At 43.6% G+C, this 22,128-nt stretch overlaps 1 protein-coding gene across 2 annotated transcripts in view; it reads left to right on the top strand.

The window, feature by feature from the left end:
* Positions 1-22,128, top strand: part of LOC137644179 (uncharacterized) — a 109,154-nt gene that overhangs the window by 47,436 nt on the left and 39,590 nt on the right. For both annotated transcript variants that reach the window (XM_068377175.1, XM_068377174.1), the window contains exons 12-14: positions 8,133-8,413; positions 19,698-19,858; positions 20,566-20,735. In XM_068377175.1, the coding sequence (XP_068233276.1) occupies positions 8,133-8,413; positions 19,698-19,858; positions 20,566-20,735 (612 nt within the window). The remainder of the gene's footprint in view (positions 1-8,132; positions 8,414-19,697; positions 19,859-20,565; positions 20,736-22,128) is intronic.

The raw sequence follows: 22,128 nt of genomic DNA, 5'->3' as shown, positions 1-22,128 counted from the left end.
GGCTTTTGTGAAACGTACCAGTACGTCCTTTGGAGGTAAAAGGGTTAAAAGAAATTTTTAATAATTGATGCTTTTGAAAATTAAAAGTAATACAGGAAGTCCCCAACATACAAATATCCGGAGATAAAAACATAAATCCAGCTGAAAATAGCAAAGATACCATAAAGAAATGATGTAATAAAACAATATTATGTCAGTTGATACAGTAAACAAAATTATATTTGTCATAACCTGATATCTATTTCATATGAAATCTGTCTACAGTATTTGCTGACTTTTGTAGCTTGAAATCATAGGCATGAGATTCAGATTAGGTCTATGGGATTCCGGTTAGGCTTACATTGCCCAAAATTTCACAAAATTCAATTTGCAAACAATTCGATATACAAACAGTTTTTTGGAACCTAGTAAGGTTGAGAACTTTCTGTATTGGGTTTCAATTGTCTTGCATGACAGTACTGTACACTATTATTATCTGTTCTGAGTTTTCTTATTTTCAATATTAATCTTACCCGATAATCATGTAGCTGTCAACTCTGTTGCCCGACAGAAATCTACGGTCGGGATACGCCAGCGATCGCTATTCAGGTGGGGGTATACACAACAGCGCCATCTGTGGTCAGGTACTCTAGTACTTCTTGTCAACACCACCTCAATTTTTCCTCTGTCGTGCCTCCGGCTAGACCTACTTGGATACGCTGTTGATTCTGGAGTTATTGCTCACGATTTGGTGATGTATTTGCTCTAGAGTTTAGCCTTCGCTATTCAGGAAGCTATATCATTAGCTTAGCAAGTTTTTGGAATTAATTTGATTTAATTTTTGATTTAATTTTGGTACGAAGAGAGTATGAACTCTCTTTCACTTTTAAATGGCCGACCCTTCCCTTAGACGGAAGTGTTGGTGTCGAAGAGAGTATAGACTCTCTTAATTTTGCTTAACAAAGTTATAGATTTATTTTATATCTCTCCGCCTTTTATAGGCCTCTTTGATTAACTTCCTTTTATTATAAACTTATTAAAATTAATTTTTATATTTGTTTATATTCGACCTTTCCTAATAGTAGGCGGTCTTTTCTTGAACCGAAGTTAATTAACATTGAGCCCGTCATTTCGTTTTTACCTGTTAACATATTATGCTATTTTAATGTTTTTGAAAGAATTTCTTTGATAGTCTTGTACTGTTTTCAAAGTTGAACTAACGTTTTGTTTTGTCTCTGCAGTTGTTGACGTTCAGAACGTTCAACTTGCGCTCTATCGTTACGATAGAGAGAGAGTCTATCACGGTGTCACGTTGCAGTAAGAGTAAACCGATTCTAGCGTTTTGTTCATTCTTTCTTAGCTTAAATGGTTTTAATTCTAATAAAGGAACTTTTTATTTGGGAAACCTTTCAGTTTTTTTCCTTTAACAATAATATGTTTTAACGATATATATAATTGGGCTCTTCTCTCAGGTGCTAAGTCAAGAGAGAGAGAGAGAGAGAGAGATAGAGACGGAGGGAGAGAGAGGAGGATAAACGTTTCGTTCAAGCGGGTAACGTTGTTATCGTTTTTGCTCTTCTCCCTAGTCTCTTTAGGGGAAGAAGGTAAACGTTTCTAGAGTTTTATTCTTGTTCTCAGGCCTTATGCGGTGAGAGATTTTAAACGTAGTTTATTTGATCTAGTGTTTAGTCTCTTTTCCAGCCACTGAATTATTTATCTTTCATTATGTTTTTCTGTTACATTGTAATACTGTTTTCGCAATTACTAACTTTTAATGAAGGATAGAATTGCGTGTTTCAGGTACAAACCACTTAAAGTTTCGAGTTCAGTGAAATAAGTGCAAACAGAAAATCAAAAGTGATAAGCGCAAAGTGTTACAGTGTTGCGTTCGAGGGTTCGTCTGTTCGTGCCAGTTGTTCGCCTAGTCTGGGACCTCTTACAAGCTCCCAAGCCCAGGGGAGAAGTAATGTCGAAGGACTTATGGGTTCAGCAGGCCTTGATCGACGAACAGACGTTTCCCTCCGTGGTTTCGGGTGTAACCAACTCACGTAGCCGACGTGATCACCCCACCCACACAAAGACGAGAGAGCCCATTTATTCCTCGTCTGCGGAAGAGGTTTCTCGCAGAAACCATGGACCAAATCTTGCAGCTTTTAAGTGCAAGTCGGTCCCTTCCGCGCAAGTCCAACTCCTAGGTGGTGCCATTAGCACTGGGTCAGTTCGGACTTGCTGCAGTACGACAACTGCACACCTCCCAGAGAGGCAAGGTGGTATCGCAACAGACAGTAACTCCGTCTGTTGCCGCACCAACTGTTTTAGACCCTCAGTTTCAACGGACAGTAGCTCCGTTTGTTGTTGTCTTTCTTAAACTCTAGTGGTCTATGCTGCTGACAATGCAGTCTCAGCTTGCGGTGTTGATGCAGGAGTTTCAGGCAGAGAAGGTTAACACACCTCCTCCTGCGAGCGCTCCTCCACCTCTACGCAGTCCAGCCTGCCAGACGTATGATGTTGAGGTTCCTCAAGCTACCTCCATGCGTGAGCTGCCGCATTGGGAGTTGCCAGATACCAGCTCTGTGCAGCAACCTCCACTTTCCTTGAGGCAGGAGCCTCTTGCCACGCGGCAACCTCCTCAACACTTGAGGCAGGAGCCTTATGCTTTGCAGCAACCTCCTCTACCCTTGAGGTAGGAGCCTCTTGCGTTGCGACTACCTCCTCCATCCTCGAGGCAGCAACCTCTTGCGGTGCGACAACCTCCACCATCCTCGAGGCAGCAACCTCAACTCCACCTCTGCGCAGTCCACCCTGCCAGACGTATGATGTTGAGGTTCCTCAACCTACCTCCACGCGTGAGCTGCCGCATTGGGAGTTGCCAGATACCAGCGCTATGCAGCAACCTCTTGCGTTGCGGCAACCTCCACCATCCTTGAGGCAGCAACCTCAACTCTTGCGGCAGCCACCTCCACTCTTGAGGCAACCTCAACTCTTAAGGCAAGAGCCTCAACTCTTGAGGAACCTCATGCTATGAGGCAGCCGCCTCAACGCATGCAGCAACCGCATTCTTCACAGCATGAGCCTCTCTCTGCGCAGCGTCCTCCTCAAACCATGAGGCAGGAGCCTCATGCTATGCGGCAATGGGCTCTCGTGGCATGGTTGGTTTCGACCTGGCCTTTCATTAGAAGGGGCTAGCGTTCGATCCCAAGTATGAGGTAGAAATTTATTTCTATTTGAACACGATGTTGTGTTGATATTTATCCATATTGACTCATTAGGGGTAATTTGAATGAATTACTACCAATTGTGTCACGTGGTGGCCCGGGGAAATCTGGTAAAACTCGCTGGTAAAGAGACTGATGTCTCAACAGGTAAATCCTCGGACAGCTAGATTAGGGTCAGGTTCAGATTTCCTTTTAAGAATAAATAACCGCCTCAACCCATGAGGCAGGAGCCTCATACTATGCGGCATCCTCCTCAACGCATGCGGCATAAGCCTCATCCCTTGCAGCTTGAGCCTCATCCCATGCAGCATGAGTCTCATACCATGCAGCATGAGCCTCATCCCATGCAGCATGAGCCTCATCCCATGCAGCATAAGCCGCACGCCATGCAACATGCTCTGCTTACCTTACAGCATGCTCTACATACAGCATGCTCTGCATACAGCATGCTCTGCATACAGCATGCTCTGCATACCTTACCGCATGCTTCTCAGTCACACATCTTTGGTTGTTGCCAACTCACTAGACTGTCAAGCAGTTTCATAACGTTGCCTTCTAGTCTGCTGCTTTTGCACCAGTGAAACCCTCACTGAGAGAACTTAGCTTTTCTCGGATATGGTTCCTGTAGATGAGAAAGTGCTATTCTCCCTCCTTCTGATTTTCCCTTGAGGACTCTGTCATTTGGAGAGGAGCCTTTAGCTGCTTAGCCTCCTATGGACTTTTATTTAAGCATAGCATGCTTCCAGGGAGGGTAATGGTTCCACTTCAGTCGCTAACCCCGTCTGTTACCACACCTGCTCCCATAGACCTTGAGCTGTGTTGCAAGACATGCAGTCCAAGCTTAGTCCTTGTTAGAGGATTTTTTTGTTTACGGAGTCAGTGTGTCACTGGGAAGACGTTCAACAACCAGCAGAAGTGACTTGTTGTGACGCAGTGCGGCAACCTCAGCAACCCGATAAGGAGTTGTCTGTACGACCCAGACAGTCTAGACAGCTTCGGGTTGTCACTTTACTTCCTCGCTTCCCCATGGTTGACAGTTCACAGACTGTGCAGCAGTACCATGATCTTGTGTCCGGCTCCGTCAGACGACTAGCTTTTAAGAGCTCCCACAAGTCGTCGCTGTCTGGAGATTCTCAGATGGACTATGGATCTGACCAAGGAACTGGGCCTCCTGGTCAATTTTGAGGAGTCCCAGCTCGTCCCATCCCAGACCATTGTCTACCTGGGTATGGATCTTCAGAGTCGAGCTTTTCGGGCTTTTCCGTCGGTCCCAAAGATATACTAAGCCCTAGATTGCATCCAGAGCATGCTGAGAAGGAACCGATGCTCAGTCAGGTAGTGGATGAGTCTAACAGGGACACTTTCATCGCTGCCCTGTTCATCGAGTTAGGGAGACCCCACCTCCCCCCCTTCAGTATCATCTAGCGGCTCACTGGATAAAGGACATGACGCTAGAGACGATCTCAGTTCCTGTTTCCGAAGAGAGGAGGTCTACTCTCACGTGGTGAAAGAACAGCTTTCTTCTCAAGGAAGTCTACCTTTGGCTGTTCAGAAACCCGACCGCCGTCTCTTCTCTGACGCATCAGACACGGGCTGGGGTGCGACTTTGGACGGACAGGAATGCTCTGGAACATGGAATCAGGAGCTAAGGACACTTCACATCTATTGCAAGGAGCTGTTGGCGGTTCATCTGGCCTTGATAAACTTCAAGTCCCTCCAGCTTAACAAGGTGGTGGAGGTGGACTCTGACAACACCACAGCCTTGGCTTACATCTCCAAGCAGGGAGGGACTCATTCGTGGAAGTTGTTCTAGATCGCAAGGGACCTCCTCATCTGGTTAAAAGATCGAAAGCTCACGCTGGTAACGAGGTTCATTCAGGGCGATATGAATGTCATGGCAGATCGCCTTAGCCGGAAGGGTCAGGTCATCCCCACAGAGTGGACCCTTCACAAGAATGTTTGCAGCAGACTTTGGGCCCTGTGGGGTCAGCCAACCATAGATCTGTTCGCTACCTCGATAACCTAGAGGCTCCCGTTGTATTGTTCTCCGATTCCAGACCCAGCAGCAGTTCACGTGGATGCTTTTCTGCTGGATTGGTCCCATCTCGACCTGTATGCATTCCCGCCGTTCAAGATTGTCAACAGGGTACTTCAGAAGTTCGCCTCTCGCAAAGGGACACGGCTGACGTTGGTTGGCTCCGCTCTGGCCCGCGAGAGAATGGTTCATAGAGGTACTGCAATGGCTGGTCGACATTCCCAGGACTCTTCCTCTAGGAGTGGACCTTCTACGTCTACCTCACGTAAAGAAGGTACATCCAAACCTCCACGCTCTTCGTCTGACTGCCTTCAGACTTTCGAAAGACTCTCAAGAGCTAGGGGCTTTTCGAAGGAGGCAGCCAGAGCGATTGCCAGAGCAAGGAGGACATCCACTCTCAGAGTCTATCAGTCTAAAGGGGAAGTCTTCCGAAGCTGGTACAAGGCCAATGCAGTTTCCTCATCCAGTACCACTGTAACCCAGATTGCTGACTTCCTGTTACATCTAAGGAACGTAAGATCCCTTTCAGCTCCTACGATTAAGGGTTACAGAAGTATGTTGGCAGCGGTTTTCCGCCACAGAGGCTTGGATCTTTCCACCAACAAAGATCTACAGGACCTCCTTAGGTCTTTTAAGACCTCAAAGGAACGTCGGTTGTCCACTCCAGGCTGGAATCTAGACGTGGTCCTAAGGTTCCTTATGTCATCAAGATTTGAACCTCTCCAATCAGCCTCTTTTAAGGACCTCACATTAAAAACTCTTTTCCTCGTGTGCTTGACAACAGCTAAAAGAGTAAGTGAGATCCACGCCTTCAGCAGGAACATAGTTTTTCACATCTGAAACGGCTACATGTTCCTTGCAGCTCGGTTTTTTGCTAAAACGAGCTTCCTTCACGTCCTTGGCCTAAGTCGTTCGAGATCCCAAGCCTGTCCAACTTGGTGGGGGACGAACTGGAGAGAGTACTTTGCCCAGTTAGAGCTCTTAGGTACTATCTAAAAAGGTCATAACCTTTACGAGGACAATCAGAAGCCTTATGGTGTGCTATCAAGAAGCCTTCTCTTCCAAGGTCTAAGAACTCAGTTTCTTACTATTCAGGCTCCTGATTAGGGAAGCACATTCTCATCTGAAGGAAGAAGACCTTGCTTTGCTGAAGGTAAGGACACATGAAGTGAGAGCTGTGGCTACTTCAGTGGCCCTCAAACAGAACCGTTCTCTGCAGAGTGTTATGGATGCAACCTATTGGAGAAGCAAGTCAGTGTTCGCATCATTCTATCTCAAAGATGTCCAGTCTCTTTACGAGAACTGCTACACCCTGGGACCATTCGTAGCAACGAATGCAGTAGTAGGCGGGGGCTCAGCCACTACATTCCCATAATCCCATAACCTTTTTAACCTTTCTCTTGAATACTTTTTATGGGTTGTACGGTCGGCTAAGAAGCCTTCCACATCCTTGTTGATTTGGCGGGTGGTCAATTCTTTCTTGAGAAGCGCCGAGGTTAAAGGTTGTGATGAGGTCCTTTAGTATGGGTTGCAGCCCTTTATACTTCAGCACCTAAGAGTCGTTCAGCATCCTAAGAGGACCGCTACGCTCAGTAAGAAAGACGTACTTAATAAAGGCAGAGTAATGGTTCAAGTCGTCTTCCTTACCAGGTACTTATTTATTTTATGTTATTTTTGAATAACTAATAAAATAAAATACGGGATACTTAGCTTCTTTGTTAACATGTATGCTGGTCTCCACCCACCACCCTGGGTGTGAATCAGCTACATGATTATCGGGTAAGATTAATATTGAAAAATGTTATTTTCATTAGTAAAATAAATTTTTGAATATACTTACCCGATAATCATGATTTAATTGACCCACCCTTCCTCCCCATAGAGAACCAGTGGACCGAGGAAAAAATTGAGGTGGTGTTGACAAGAAGTACTAGAGTACCTGACCACAGATGGCGCTGTTGTGTACACCCCCACCTGAATAGCGATCGCTGGCGTATCCCGACCGTAGATTTCTGTCGGGCAACAGAGTTGACAGCTACATGATTATCGGGTAAGTATATTCAAAAATTTATTTTACTAATGAAAATAACATATTGTTCTTTCTATACTATGCAATATCTTATGCCTTCTGTTATGTTAGAATTCTAATTCAGGCCTATACAGGGGCAATAGTATGGATAGAGAAGGCTTTACAATATTATAAACATTAAAAGTTATGTGTAATCTTTTTCCAACTCAATGTAAAATAATCAAAATCCATATGATGAGACCTGACAGTACTTCATTGGATCCTTCTCTCTGGTTAGGCTTCACTTTCCCTTTGCCTACACATACTGTACACCGAATAGTCTGGCCTATTCTTTACATATTCTCCTCGGTCCTCATACACCTGACAACACTTGAGATTACCAAACAATTCTTCTTCACCCCAAGGGGTTAACTACTGCACTGTATTTGTTCAGTGGTCTCTTTCCTCTTGGTAAGGATAGAAGACACTCTTTATCTATGGTAAGCCGTTCTTCTAGGAGGACACTCCAAAACTAAACCATTGTTCTCTAGTCTTGGGTAGTGCCATAGCCTCTGTACCATGGTCTTCCACTGTCTTTGGTTAGAGTTCTCTTGTTTGAAGGTACACTCGGGCACACCATTTTATCTTTTTTCTTTTTTTCTTGCTAAGTTTTTATAGCTTATATAGGAAATATTTATTTTAATGTAGTTACTGTTCTTGAAATATTTTACTTTTCCTTGTTTCCTTTCCTCACTGGACTATTAACCCTGTTGGGGCAGCTGGGCTTATAGCATCCTGCTTTTCCAACTAGGGTTGTAGCTTAGTAAGTAATAATGATAATGTAATGATAATAATGTAAATCTACATCTTTTAATTCTTGTTTTGAACACAACAGATCGAGGAACACATTGTACTCTTACGGCGGGGCTTCAAAAACGACAATCCCTTCCCCTTCCGTGCCGAGATGGAAGAACTGGAAGAGACGGAGCATAGCCTCTGTTTCTCTCCCACCGAATCGCCTTCAACGGACACAGTTCAGATGATCCCTTATTGGAGCCACGTGGCCGCATACACTCTTCTGGATTACGTTATTCACTACCGACAAGAGGGAGTCAAGACTTTGAATGACTGCATGTATGAAGTCATTAGTATGGATTTAGAATCTCATGGTTATAAGTAAGTACAGTATAGTAATAGTTCATTACCTCCGCCAACGAAGTTGGAAGGAGGTTATGTTTTACCCCCTCTTTGTGTTTGTTTGTGAACAGCTTCCTGGCCACAATTTTAATCTTAGAGTGATGAAACTTGCAGGGATTAACTGTTATGTAAAAAACTGTAAATGATTAAGTTTTTTAAGGTTAAGGTCACGGTCAAGAAAAAGGTCTAATTCATGTAATCAGCCATAAGTTTGGATATTTCTGGGCTCGAACCTGTGCCGCCCAGTGAATAAGCTCCATTTAGCACTTATTCTTAGGTAATTTACTGCTAAATATACCAGAGAAAAAATGTAAAGGAGTGCTAGGTTAACTAGCTCGCTCACCTATTGGTGTCGGTATAAAATTGGGCGTATAGTCCAGAGGTCCCGCACTATTTAGATTTATCCACGACAGAAACCCCAATAGAGGAGAGCCGTTCAACCTCACTCGGTACTACTAACAATGCATCCGCTCAGAACCCAACTCCTTTTAGCACGACGAGTATAGTAACCCGCATTTTTGTTGTGCTCTCGTTTTTTTGTTTAATTTCCATTGAATTATGGCTTCTTCGTCGGTTTCCCAGGAGACACTGTCTAAGTTAAGTACCAAGCTTGGTTTTACTGTGTTTTGAGCAACCTAGATCGTTTAATATTTATATTATAGGAGTTTATTCTCTTCGTTCATATCGATCTTGCTTGATTTCACTACAGTTGGTACTCCTGTTTTTGAGAGCTTTTAAGTTTCACTCGCGGTGTTACTATGTGTATTATTTTTATTATTAAATATTATTTGTTATTGTGAATATTCATTATTTAGCGTTTAGAATCCTCGTGGTTCAATTTTAGGGCCGATATCATTTACGTATCGTTATGGCTGCCGACCTTCGTTACTAGGCGGCAATGTTATTTTTAGCCATCAGGTGTGTCTTTTGTGATTTAATAATTATGTTGCATGCCTTGCCCAAAATTCTATGTGTTTATTCATATAATTTTTAACGCTATTATTATTATAATGAATATTTGTGCCATTACTCCGTTTGATCTGTCTGGTTGGGGATCGTCAGTTGGTAGCCCTGCTGCCTCGTATCACGTGATCCTCCCCCACGCTCCCCCTCTCGCTAGGTGGGCGACTAGGCTTCTCCCCCCTCCACTAGGGGACCGTTGCCTTCCCTCCTTTTAGAGGGGGTAGTTCAGTGTTTATGGACCTTGTCCTCCGGGTGTCCCGGCGGGTTCGTCTCTGTCTAGTCTGGTTGGCCACCGGTCAACAGAGTTGGATCCCGGTGCACCCTATTTTATATTCACTTTTCATTCTGGCTTATGTTATACGAAACCCTCCGGGTTCAGTGGCGGTTCTTAGCTACAGTTCCGCCCCCCCTATTATTTTATAACATTTCCTATGATGATATATGATGATTATATATGACAGATCACTACCCCGGAGTCCCTAAATGAATTGGTATTGGATATACTTTTATTTCCCGGCCCGGGGCCTACCCCGCCCCGGGAAATCAGACACCATATGTCTTAATTCCTTGTTATTGCATCCTTTTTTATGCTCCCGGCTCGACCGGAATGGATTGCTATACTTTAGTTTCAAGTTAGACTTATGTTTAGGCCCGGGTCCTCCGGTCCCGCCCCTACGTAAGAATATTACAGTTAAGCTCTAACCTTGTGTTAGACCTATGTTAGGCCCGGGTCCTCCGGACCCGCCCCTACCTAAGAATATTACAGTTAAGCTCTAATCTTGTGTTAGACCTATGTTAGGCCCGGGTCCTCCGGACCCGCCCCTACTTAAAGAATATTACGGTTAGGCTCTATTCTTGTGTTAAACCTATGTTAGGCCCGGGTCCTCCGGACCCGCCCCTACTTAAGGGAATTACAGTTTCTCATATACTATTCTTTTTATAGATGGTGCATTGTCTGACGCCGGCCTGTGCAGCTGTTCTGCACCAGCCTTGTGGCCACTCCGTCTGCCGATCTCACGCCCTTTGTGGGGTTCAACTGGAAGACGTTGTGGTATGGCACCCGGATAACTGTGTGATTTGCTTCGACCTCATCACTACCCTTGGATCTGACTCGGTGAGTCCCGTTGGCTATGTTGCCTTCTTATTTATTTTACTATTAGTAAGATATCTATGGTCTTGAAGGACCATTGGGAGTTTTCCCTTTTATAATTCCCACTATTATTTCAGGCATCCCCGGAACAAAAGTCTGCGGCTCGGGCCACACTGAAGGTGTGGGTTGGTGGGTTTGCCCGGAATGTAAAGTCTAAGCGGCCGTACGTCCTATCTGAGGACTACTGCACCATGGTTTACCCCAACGCCAAGTCTTCAGCTGCTGTGGCTAGGCATGTGGCAGCTCCCATCATTGCCCACATTGATGCCACTATAACGGGTCTCATCGACCCAGAGCAAGATCCATCGGACGCCCCCGGAGGTCTGGAGGACAATGTTGCCTCCATGAACCTGGACGTCGAACCAATGTTACTAGACGAGCCGGATACAGGTAGGGTGGTAAGTGAGGCAGGTGTGTCCGGCACTGAGATTCCTATCCTCAGCCCCGCTCTTTCTTCTTCTTCTGATCGCTCTTCTTTTCATGGATTTTCTGGGGACCGTGATTCGTCTCAACGATCATACCCGGTCCCCCCTAAGGATAAGTCTACTTCAAGAACCTTACCCAAAGCTCGCAAGCCTCACAAGACTTCTCATGGCTCTAAACAAAGTACGAACCTGTCATCAAAGGCCTCTGGTTCCTCCTCTAAGTCTCACGACCCGGGAGTTCATTCCGCCCCTCCTGCTGCTAGCCCGGGCCTTTCCGAATCAGCCATGCTTCGCATCGTGTCAGAGATGCAGGCAAAGTTGGTTTCGGAGATGCAGTCGAAGATGGACACGATGTTCTCTAACATCGGTCAGAGACTTGGGGCTTTAGAGCAAGGAGCTCCGGAGAGAGTCCAAAGCTCTCTCATCCCGGATGCCTCTAAGCTCCCGCCGTTTGCCAAGAACAACCCCTGGCGTATGGCTCTTCATTCCCCGTTCTCAGACGGAATGTTGACTTTGGAGGGCCTTGGCACTCGTCCTCTAGAGGACTTTGAATTCTTTCCTCCTGGTCTGGCATTTCCATTTCATGGTTATGCCAGGCTTACCGAGGAAGCTTTAGTTCGATTAGACAAGGTCCCCAAAGAGACGGTCATCTTCCCGAAGGAGCAAGCCCAATCTGTTTGGGCCAGATTTTTGAACGACATCGGCTGCACTAACACCATGCTGACGCCTTATAAAAGCTCCTTTACGATGTTCTTAATGGACAAGAACACCTTGACTCCATGCGTCAATAAGGTGGCAGAGCTTGCCTTCCAATATGCTCTGGAGGAGAAGCCCTTGCCTCCCATCCGAGAGGTGGATCCAATCTCCCTCCTTCTTCCTTCAGGCATTGAGTGTTGGGACAACGTCCATACCACCTTTACCTCTGGCAAGCTTGCAGCAGACTGTGCCTCAGTTTTGTTTAGTGAGAGGCTTCCCCGTCTCCCGGAATCCCTCATTAAACAGGAATATGATTCCCGCCTACGTGTGGGCCGTACTCTAAACTTGGCCACATCCACGGAGTCGATAGCCTTGACTTACGATACGGAGAGTATTTTTAAGTCTCAACAAGGCTACGTTACAGTCTCTATATTATGACTTGTATGACTTCGCTACTGCTAAACGCAGATGTCGCAAGCATGTCCTAGCTGAGGCGACGATTAGGCATGAACCTAATAAACTCATCCGGTCCTCCTGTTGGGGTTCAAATCTCTTCCCCGAGGATCTCGTAGAGGAAGTCTTGGCGGAGGCCACTAGGGTTAATCAGAGCCTTAAAGCCCGTTGGGGTTTGACCCCTAAACGCAAATATGACCCCGCAAATTATCAAGCCCGGGGTAGGAAGAAGCTTAGACCATATACCTCCACCCAGTTCAGGCAACAGCAGAGTGCTTCATCCAACTTCCGGCTGCCTCTTCCTCCATCTTCTGTTGTCCCTGCACAGCCTTCCACCTCTCAGGCTCCTTCGGACGACTATGTCACCGTTCTGCTCCCTAAGAGCCAGCTTTCTGGTGCCTCCGCCACTTCTCCTGCCTTTAACCAGTCTTACGAGGCTCATAGCTCTTCCCAGAGTTATGGTAGAGGTAGAGGCTACCACCGTGGCTCTAACCCGAACAAAGGCAGGGGAAGAGCCTTTCGCAGAGGAAAGAACTTCCGAGGCGGACGTGGAGGCAACTCCTCAAACCAATACTGAGGTGCAGCAGGTAGGGGGGAGGCTCTATGCCTTCCGCAACAAATGGAGGTTCAGTCCCTGGGCGTTCAGTATCATCTCCAAGGGACTGGGGTGGAGTTGGATTCAAGGACCTCCTCCTCCGAACAAATTTCGTCAACATTCCACTCCGGACCTGGTCGAATTTGTCCAGGATCTTTTACAAAAGAACGCCATACAAGAAACGAAACATCTGAAGTTTCAAGGTCGGCTGTTCAGTGTCCCGAAGAAGGATTCAGACAAGAGAAGAGTGATTCTAGACCTATCCCTTCTCAACTTGTCCATTCAATGCGACAAGTTTCGAATGCTTACCGTCTCGCAGGTGCGGACCTTACTTCCCCGTGGGGCCGTCACCACCTCTATCGATCTTACAGACGCCTATTATCACGTCCCGATAGCGAGACACTTCCGTCCGTACCTAGGCTTTCGCTTAGGGGACAAAAGTTACTCCTTCAAGGTGATGCCTTTCGGGCTCAACATCGCCCCAAGGATCTTCACAAAGTTAGCAGAAGTCGCTGTTCAGGAACTCAGGAATCAAGGGATTCAAGTAGTAGCCTATCTGGACGACTGGCTCATTTGGTCAGACACCTCCCAAAATTGCCTAAAAGCCACTCACAAAGTCATCCATTATCTTCAATCTCTAGGCTTCCAGATCAACTTCAAGAAGTCCCGTCTTCTTCCAAAATCGAAGTTCCAATGGCTCGGCCTGCAATGGGATCTTATTTCTCATACTTTGTGTCTTCCCAGACCCAAGAGGTTAGAGATTGCAAGGAACACCAAACGCTTTCTCAAAGACAAAGTAAGTTCCAGACGACTCCAAGAGAGGATTCTGGGGTCCCTTCAGTTTGCCTCAGTGACGGATCTTCTTCTGAAGGCAAAATTGAAAGATATCAATCGTGTCTGGCGTTCGAGGGCGAACCGGAAGCTCCGGGACAGGAAAGTCCGCCTTCCTCCCATTCTACGGGAAAGACTTCTTCCTTGGACAAGAGCAAACAGTCTGTCAAAGTCAGTTCCCCTTCGATTTCCGCCTCCGAAATTAATCATTCACACGGACGCATCCTTATCAGGTTGGGGCGGCTATTCTCAGCTCAAGAAAGTTCAAGGTCTTTGGACTCCCTTGTTCCGCCAATTTCACATCAATGTGCTAGAGGCCATGGCAGTTCTTCTAACCCTGAAACGTCTCGCTCTTCCCAAGAAACAACACCTTCGTCTGGTCCTCGACAGCGAAGTGGTGGTCCGCTGCCTCAACAGAGGCGGGTCAAAGTCAGGGCCTCTGAACCATGTTCTAGTAACCATATTCTCCCTAGCAGCCTTGAACCGTTGGCATCTTTCAGCTGTCCACCTGGCGGGAGTCCGGAATGTAGTGGCAGACGCCCTGTCCCGGACCTCCCCTCTAGAATCGGAATGGTCACTCGATCTAAAGTCATTTCGGTGGATTCTCTCTCAGGTTCCCGGTCTCCAAGTGGACCTCTTCGCCACGGAATCCAACCACAAATTGAGAGTATATGTGGCTCCCAATCTAGACCCTCAGGCTTACGCCACAGACGCCATGTCACAGAATTGGGACACCTGGGAAAAGATTTATCTCTTTCCCCCGGTGAATCTTTTGCTGAAAGTTCTAGACAAACTGAGATCCTTCAAGGGACAAGTAGCCTTGGTCGCACCCAACTGGCCCAAGAGCAACTGGTATCCTCTCCTGCGAGAGTTGAGACTATACCCTCACCCGATACCCAATCCGGTTCTGTCTCAGATAGTACAAACACGCGTTGTGTACGCTTTCTCAAACATTCAGAGCGCCCTAACTTTATGGACTTTATGAAGTTTGCGGCTATGCATGGTGCCAATATTGATCCTCAAAACACCTTGTTCCTAGAATCGGATAAACGGGATTCCACCATCCGCCAGTATGACTCTGCAGTTAAAAAGTTGGCAAAATTTTTAATAGACTCAGACGTGAACTGTATGAACTTGAACCTTACAGTCACTTTCTTTAAATCTTTATTAGAATCAGGTCTGGCAGCCAATACTATCACCACTATTAAATCGGCTCTGAAAAAGATCTTCATAGTGGGTTTTAACATAGACTTAACCGACTCTTTGTTAGCTTCAATTCCGAAAGCTTGTGCCAGACTGAAACCGGTTACTCGTCCTACCCCGGTGACCTGGTTCCTTAATGACGTACTCAAATTGGCTTCTGATACCATTAACAGTTCTTGTGATTACATGCCCCTTCTCAGGAAAACACTTTTCCTGGTGAGCTTGGCTTCCGAGGCAAGAATTTCTGAATTGGCAGCCTTGTCGAGAGACCCGGGTCATATTGACTTTCTGCCTTCGGGAGAGGTCCTTCTTTCTCCTAACAAATTCTTTTTGGCTAAGAACGAAGACCCTCAAAACAGATGGTCCTCCTGGAAAATTGTTCCCCTCACGCAAGATCCGTCTCTGTGCCCTGTTACTACTCTTAGGTCTTATTTATCCCGGACCTCCTCTAACTCCTCGGGGCCTCTATTCGTTAGAGAACAAGGCGGTACCATTACTATTAAAGGGATCAGGCAACAAATTTTGTATTTTATTGAACAAGCTAACCCTGACTCTTTTCCTCTTGCACATGATATCAGGGCGGTTGCTACCTCGGTGAACTTCTTTCACCACATGAATTTTACAGACCTTTCCAGGTTTACAGGGTGGAAATCACCGTCAGTGTTCAAGAAACACTACCTTAAACATTTGGAAGCCCTAAAATTTTCTACAGTAGCCGCAGGGAGCGTAGTTACTCCCAGGTAACTCACAGGTTAATGCCTTGTCTCTTTATCTCTCCCTCTTACCTGCCTCATTTATACCCTATTGTATTCGTTGGTCTCGCACCTGAATACTGTTATTATATTTGTAAATTTTTATATACTCCTGAGTATCTGTATATTATCACTCACGGCATTATTATACCTACCTTATTGGATTTATGTTCATATTTAAGATACCCTTATAATTGTTTTTTGGTACTCATCTCTGATTAAAAGCATCCTGTATTTCCCTTACGCTTATGTTTTTTCCTTTATTTTGCAAGTTTGGTGACATTTTCTCTTGTATAGATTCACTGGGCGGCACAGGTTCGAGCCCAGAAAAGGGATTTTGACGTAGGAAAAATCTATTTCTGGGCGAAGGACCTGTGCCGCCCAGTGAACCCTCCCAGCTCCTCTCCCTTGGAGTCCCCAAAATTTGGGTGCTAAGGAGTTGGGTTCTGAGCGGATGCATTGTTAGTAGTACCGAGTGAGGTTGAACGGCTCTCCTCTATTGGGGTTTCTGTCGTGGATAAATCTAAATAGTGCGGGACCTCTGGACTATACGCCCAATTTTATACCGACACCAATAGGTGAGCGAGCTAGTTAACCTAGCACTCCTTTACATTTTTTCTCTGGTATATTTAGCAGTAAATTACCTAAGAATAAGTGCTAAATGGAGCTTATTCACTGGGCGGCACAGGTCCTTCGCCCAGAAATAGATTTTTCCTACGTCAAAATCCCTTTTTTGTCACAGACTTCAAACTTGGTTCGTATTTGGGTGTATAAAAATCCACGCCAATTAATACATGTTAAAGTCAAAGGTCAAGGTCAAGAAATAAGCTGCCGTGGTGGAGGTCTGAGCTCTACTGAGTGCCCCTCTAGTTTGATATGTTAGGTAAGAGTACGAATTGGCAGCATACTTAGTTTTAATCATTAAAGAAAGCAAACCTTACCCCTTTTACCCCCAAAGGACGTACTGGTACGTTTCACAAAACTCATCCCTTTACCCCCATGGACGTACCGGTACGTCCTTGCAAAAAACTGCTATTTAAATTTTTTTTTGCATATTTTTGATAATTTTTTTGAGAAACTTCAGGCATTATCCAAGAGAATGAGACCAACCTGACCTCTCTATGATGAAAATTAAGGCTGTTAGAGCAATTTAAAAAAAATATACTGCAAAATGTGCTTGAAAAAAAATAACCCCTGGGGGTTAAGGGGTGGATATTTCCAAATAGCCTGGGGGTGAATGGGTTAATCAGGTTTTGACATAAGGGTACTCGTTGGTAAATACTGAATCTAATCAGTTATTATGCATATATGTTACCCCGTTTAATATTTCCTCGCAGAAATGAGGAAGTGTGAAGTGAATGGTTCTTAGGTCATGGTAATCAGGAGAAACATACTATAATTACATAACCCTTTTACCCCCAAGCTATTTTGAACTTTCCAACCCTTAACCCCCAGGCGTTTTTTTTTTCAAGCACATTTTGCAGTAGTGTATATTTTTTTTTAAATTGCTCTAACAGCCTTAATTTTCATCATAGAGAGGTCAGGTTGGTCTCATTCTCTTGGAAAATGCCCGAAATTTCTCAAAAAATTATCAAAAATATGCAAAAAAAAATGTAAGTAGCAGTTTTTTGCAAGGACGTACCAGTACGTCCATAGGGGTAAAGGGATGAGTTTTGTGAAACGTACCAGTACGTCCATTGGGGGTAAAAGGGTTAAGTCATGATAATCAGGAGAAACATACTATAATTACTAAAGTCATGGTAATCAGGAGAAACAGTATAATTACTTAAGTCATGGTAATGTGTAGACGTACACTATAATTATTTCAATTATGGTAATGAGTAGAAGCAGACTATAATTACTTAAATCATAGTAATGAAAGGAAGCAGACGATAATAATTTAATTCATGATAATCAGGAGAAATAGTATAAGCAATCAAACCATTAGGATTTGGTTCTCCTGGCAGTCTGACACCTACATTCATAACTTGTCTTTTGAGAAGATGGCATTTTATTCATAATATACATTGCCATCTTTGTTATTCTATGTCGTCTAATATATACATTGCCATCTTTGTTATTCTAAGTATGTCGTCTAATATACATTGCCATCTTCGTTATTCTAAGTTTGTCGTCTAATATACATTGCCATCTTCGTTATTCTAAGTATGTCGTCTAATATACATTGCCATCTTCGTTATTCTAAGTATGTCGCCTAATATACATTGCCATCTTCGTTATTCTAAGTATGTCGTCTAATATACATTGCCATCTTCGTTATTCTAAGTACTGTATGTCGTCTAATATACATTGCCATCTTCGTTATTCTAAGTATGCCGCCTAATATACATTGCCATCTTCGTTATTCTAAGTATACATTGCCATCTTCGTTATTCTAAGTATGTCGTCTAATATACATTGCCATCTTCGTTATTCTAAGTATACATTGCCATCTTCGTTATTCTAAGTATGTCGTCTAATATACATTGCCATCTTCGTTATTCTAAGTATGTCTTCTAATATACATTGCCATCTTCGTTATTCTAAGTATGACGTCTAATATACATTGCCATCTTTGTTATTCTAAGTATGTCGTCTAATATACATTGCCATCTTTGTTATTCTAAGTATGTCGTCTAATATGCATTGCCATCTTCGTTATTCTAAGTATGTCGCCTGATATACATTGCCATCTTCATTATTCTAAGTATGCCGTCTGATATACATTGCCATCTTCGTTATTCTAAGTATGTCGTCCCATTTAAGAATTGTTTATTGTCTGTAGTATATTATAACAGTTTATTTTGATATTTAAGAAATCAGATCTGTATGGTTAGACTAATGAAATGGTGAAAAAATCAAAGTGAATTGTGACCAAAGAAATTTATATCACAATCTTTAAGAACACAGTACAGTATATACGTTTTGAAATAAGGTAAAGGCATTTTTGGAATTTTTAAAGTTAGGCAGATGATAAGAAACTTACTCTACATAGGTCACATACATACATACATATACCAAGGCACTTCCCCCAATTTTGGGGGTTAGCCGACATCAACAAATGAAATAAAACAAAAAAGGGGACCTCTGCTCTCTACGTTCCTCCCAGCCTAACAAGGGACTAAACAGAGTTCAGCTGGTACTGCTAGGGTGCCACAGCCCACCCTCCCACATTATCCACCACAGATGAAGCTTCATAATGCTGAATCCCCTACTGCTGCTACCTCCGCGGTCATCTAAGGCATCGGAGGAAGCAGCAGGGCGTACCGGAACTGCGTCACAATCGCTCGCCATTCATTCCTATTTCTAACACGCTCTCTTGCCTCGCTCACATCTATCCTCCTATCACCCAGAGCTTCCTTCACTCCATTCGTCCACCCAAACCTTGGCCTTCCTCTTGTACTTCTCCCATCAACTCTTGCATTCATCACCTTCTTTAGCAGAAAGGATTTTTTATTATTTCTGTTTTAAATTACCATTTCAAAGTTTTAACTGATATTTGTTTGTTGTAAAGTATATCTAACAATGATTAAAGAATAGTAGGTTGGTAGGGAGTGTGGCCTATTCTTTACATATTCTCCTCTGTCCTTATACACCTGACAACACTCAGATTATCAAGAACAGTTCTTCTTTCAAGGGGTTAATTATGGCACTGTAATTCTTTAGTGGCCACTTTCTTCTTGGTAAGGATAGAAGAGACTCTTTAGCTATGTTAAGCAGCTCTAATAGGAGAAGGACACTCCAAAATCAAACCATTGTTCTCTAGACTTGGGTAGTGCCATATCCTCTGTACCATGGTCTTCCACTGTCTTGGGGTAGAGTTCTTATGCCTTTGGGTCCACTTGTGCACACTTTTCTATCTATTTATCTGACTCTTATTTTGATAAAGTTTTTATAGTTTATATAGGAAATATTTATTTTAATATTACTGTTCTTGACATATTTTATTTTGATTAGTTCTCTTATTTCCTGGGTTCCTTCACTGGGATATTTTCCTTGTTGGAGTCCCTGGGCATATAGTATCCTGTTTTTCCAACTAGGGTTGTAGCTTGGCAAGTAATAATAATAATAATAATAATGATAATAATAATAATAATAATAATAATAATAATAATAATAATAATAATAATAATAACGACAATAATGATAGTGGAGTATGGTTAGAACTGACATTGCATTTCGTTGCCTTACACAGCTATTCGGGAAAGGAGTGCCGTCAATACTACCTCCTCCTGCGGAAAATGTTCAAGAATAAGGTGCAGGCTGGTGGAGATGAGCAGAGAGAAGTTTCTGGCACCTTTCCTTACTGGGATAGGATGATGGAACTCAAGTCTATATCCCATTTTGATTTTGAAGGTAGAAAGTGGTTTATAGTTCATGTTTTTAAATGAATGTAATATTTAAGAAAAAAGTGAGAGATTATCTTTTTTAATTGAATTCAGTATAATTTTACTTGCTCTTATTTAAGTAGAGGAGACTTTTTCTTTGCATAGACAAGTATTTATAGCTGAATTATCTTATTTGAAAAGTAAGTAAAATTGGAGAGTTGCATTATTTGAAAAGTAAGAAAAATTGGAACATTATTTAATTTCTTTGTTGTGAAAAACTAAGGAATTGGTATAATAATATAGGAAAATAAATCTTTAATATTATTTTGTTTTTGTATTGTCACAAGAGTCATTGGACCAGTTATAACTGGTTATGATATATGATTGCAAGAGTCATTGGACCATTTATAACTGATTATGATGTATCATTACAAGAGTCATTGGACCAGTTATAATTGATTAGGATATATCATTGCAAGAGTCATTGGATCATTTATAATTGATTATGATGTATCATCACAAGTCATTGGATAACTTATAACTGATTATGATATATCATCGCAAGAGTCATTGGATCATTTATAATTGATTATGATGTATCATCACAAGTCATTGGATAATTTATAACTGATTATGATATATCATCGCAAGAGTCATTGGATCATTTATAATTGATTATGATGTATCATCACAAGAGTCAATGGACCATTTATAACTGATTATGATATTTTTCAGTTGACAGTGAACTCAGTTTGAAGATACTAGAAGCCGCATCATCCAAGATAGAAGGGGAGGAGGATGATGATGACGCCACAATGCAACTGAATCTGGAGAGAAATTTAACCCAGTTGAAGATTTACCTGATGAACGGGAATGTGGTTCGTCCGCCACCGCCTGTAAAGAGTGTATGTATACATTTAACCCTTTTACCTCCAGGGTATTTGGAAATTTCCAACCCTTAACCCCCAGGGGGTTATTTTTTTCCCAGCACATTTTGCAGTATATTTTTTTAAAAATTGCTCTAACAGCCTTAATTTTGGTCATAGAGAGGTCAGGTTGGTCTCATTCTCTTGGAAAATGTCTGAATTTTCTCAAAAAATTGTCAAAAAATATGAAAAACTAATTTTTCAATATTAAACTTACCCGATAATCATGTAGCTGTCAACTCCGTTGCCCGACAGAATTCTATGGAGGGATACGCCAGCTATCACAATACTAGAAGGGGGTGTACTTACAGCGCCACCTGTGGCCAGGTACTATAGTACTTCTTGTTGACACCTCTTCAATTTTTCCTCTGTCGTGCTTCCGGCAAGACGTTCTGGGATACGCTTATGATCTTGGAGTATTTTCACGGCTTTTGGTGAAGTATTTCTCTCAGATTTCGGCTGTCGCTTTACTGGAAAACTTCTATATTAGCTTAGATAGCTATTATTTTGTCCTGATTAACGGTTAACGATCTTTTGCTTGATTTTGAAACCCCACTTGGCTAACTCTTTTGATTCAAGATGTCTGACATTTCTCAAGCCCCCACCCATAGACGATGTAGGTCTTGTAATAGGCGTATTCCGAAGGCCTCGGTAGATCCTCACACCGCTTGTTCTGACTGTAGGGAAAGGCCCTGTCAGTTAGAAAATCGATGTGAGGAATGCGCCGGACTTTCGGAACTTGATTTTGTCCGTCTTCTTAAGTATTCAACCAAGTTAGAGAGAGGGAGAGTTAGGAGGAGTTCTTCTCACTCTTCACTTTTTTCCTCACCTCATGATCCCCTACCTTTTCCTACCCCTGTAGTGGCTACCCCCGAACCTACTTTTTGCCCTCAGCCTGATATGTCGGTTGTTTTGCGTGCCATTCAGGCCTTAGGCGACAAAGTAGAGTCAGTGGTTAATGATCATAAGTCTCTTATGGCCGAAGTCAAGGAACTTAGGGTCAAGAGTGCAGTGGGTGGTATTAGTGCCAGTGCTGTGACGAGTGCTAGTGTCAGTGCAGTGCCAAGTGCTAGTGTCAGTGTCAGTGTGGTGCGTGAGGATACTTCTGTGCGTGCCAGTCGTCCTCCCAGTCCGGGACCTCTTGCAAGCTCCCAAGCCCAGGGGAGAAGCAATGTCGAAGGGCAAAAGGGTTCGGCAGGCCTTGATCGGCGCACAGAAGTATCCTCGGTGGTTGCGGGCGTGTCTTCCAGAGACCGTCACTCCCACCTGCAGACGATTGAGCCCGTCTTTTACTCGTCTGCTGATCAATTGTCAGGGAAAAAACGCTGGACTCAGGTCTCAAGACCACTCAAACGCAGAGTCCAAACCTCAA

Source organism: Palaemon carinicauda, chromosome 7 (genome assembly GCF_036898095.1).
Source record: "Palaemon carinicauda isolate YSFRI2023 chromosome 7, ASM3689809v2, whole genome shotgun sequence".
In the NCBI taxonomy this organism is placed as follows: domain Eukaryota; kingdom Metazoa; phylum Arthropoda; class Malacostraca; order Decapoda; family Palaemonidae; genus Palaemon; species Palaemon carinicauda.
This window is presented reverse-complemented; position numbering and strand designations above follow the sequence as displayed.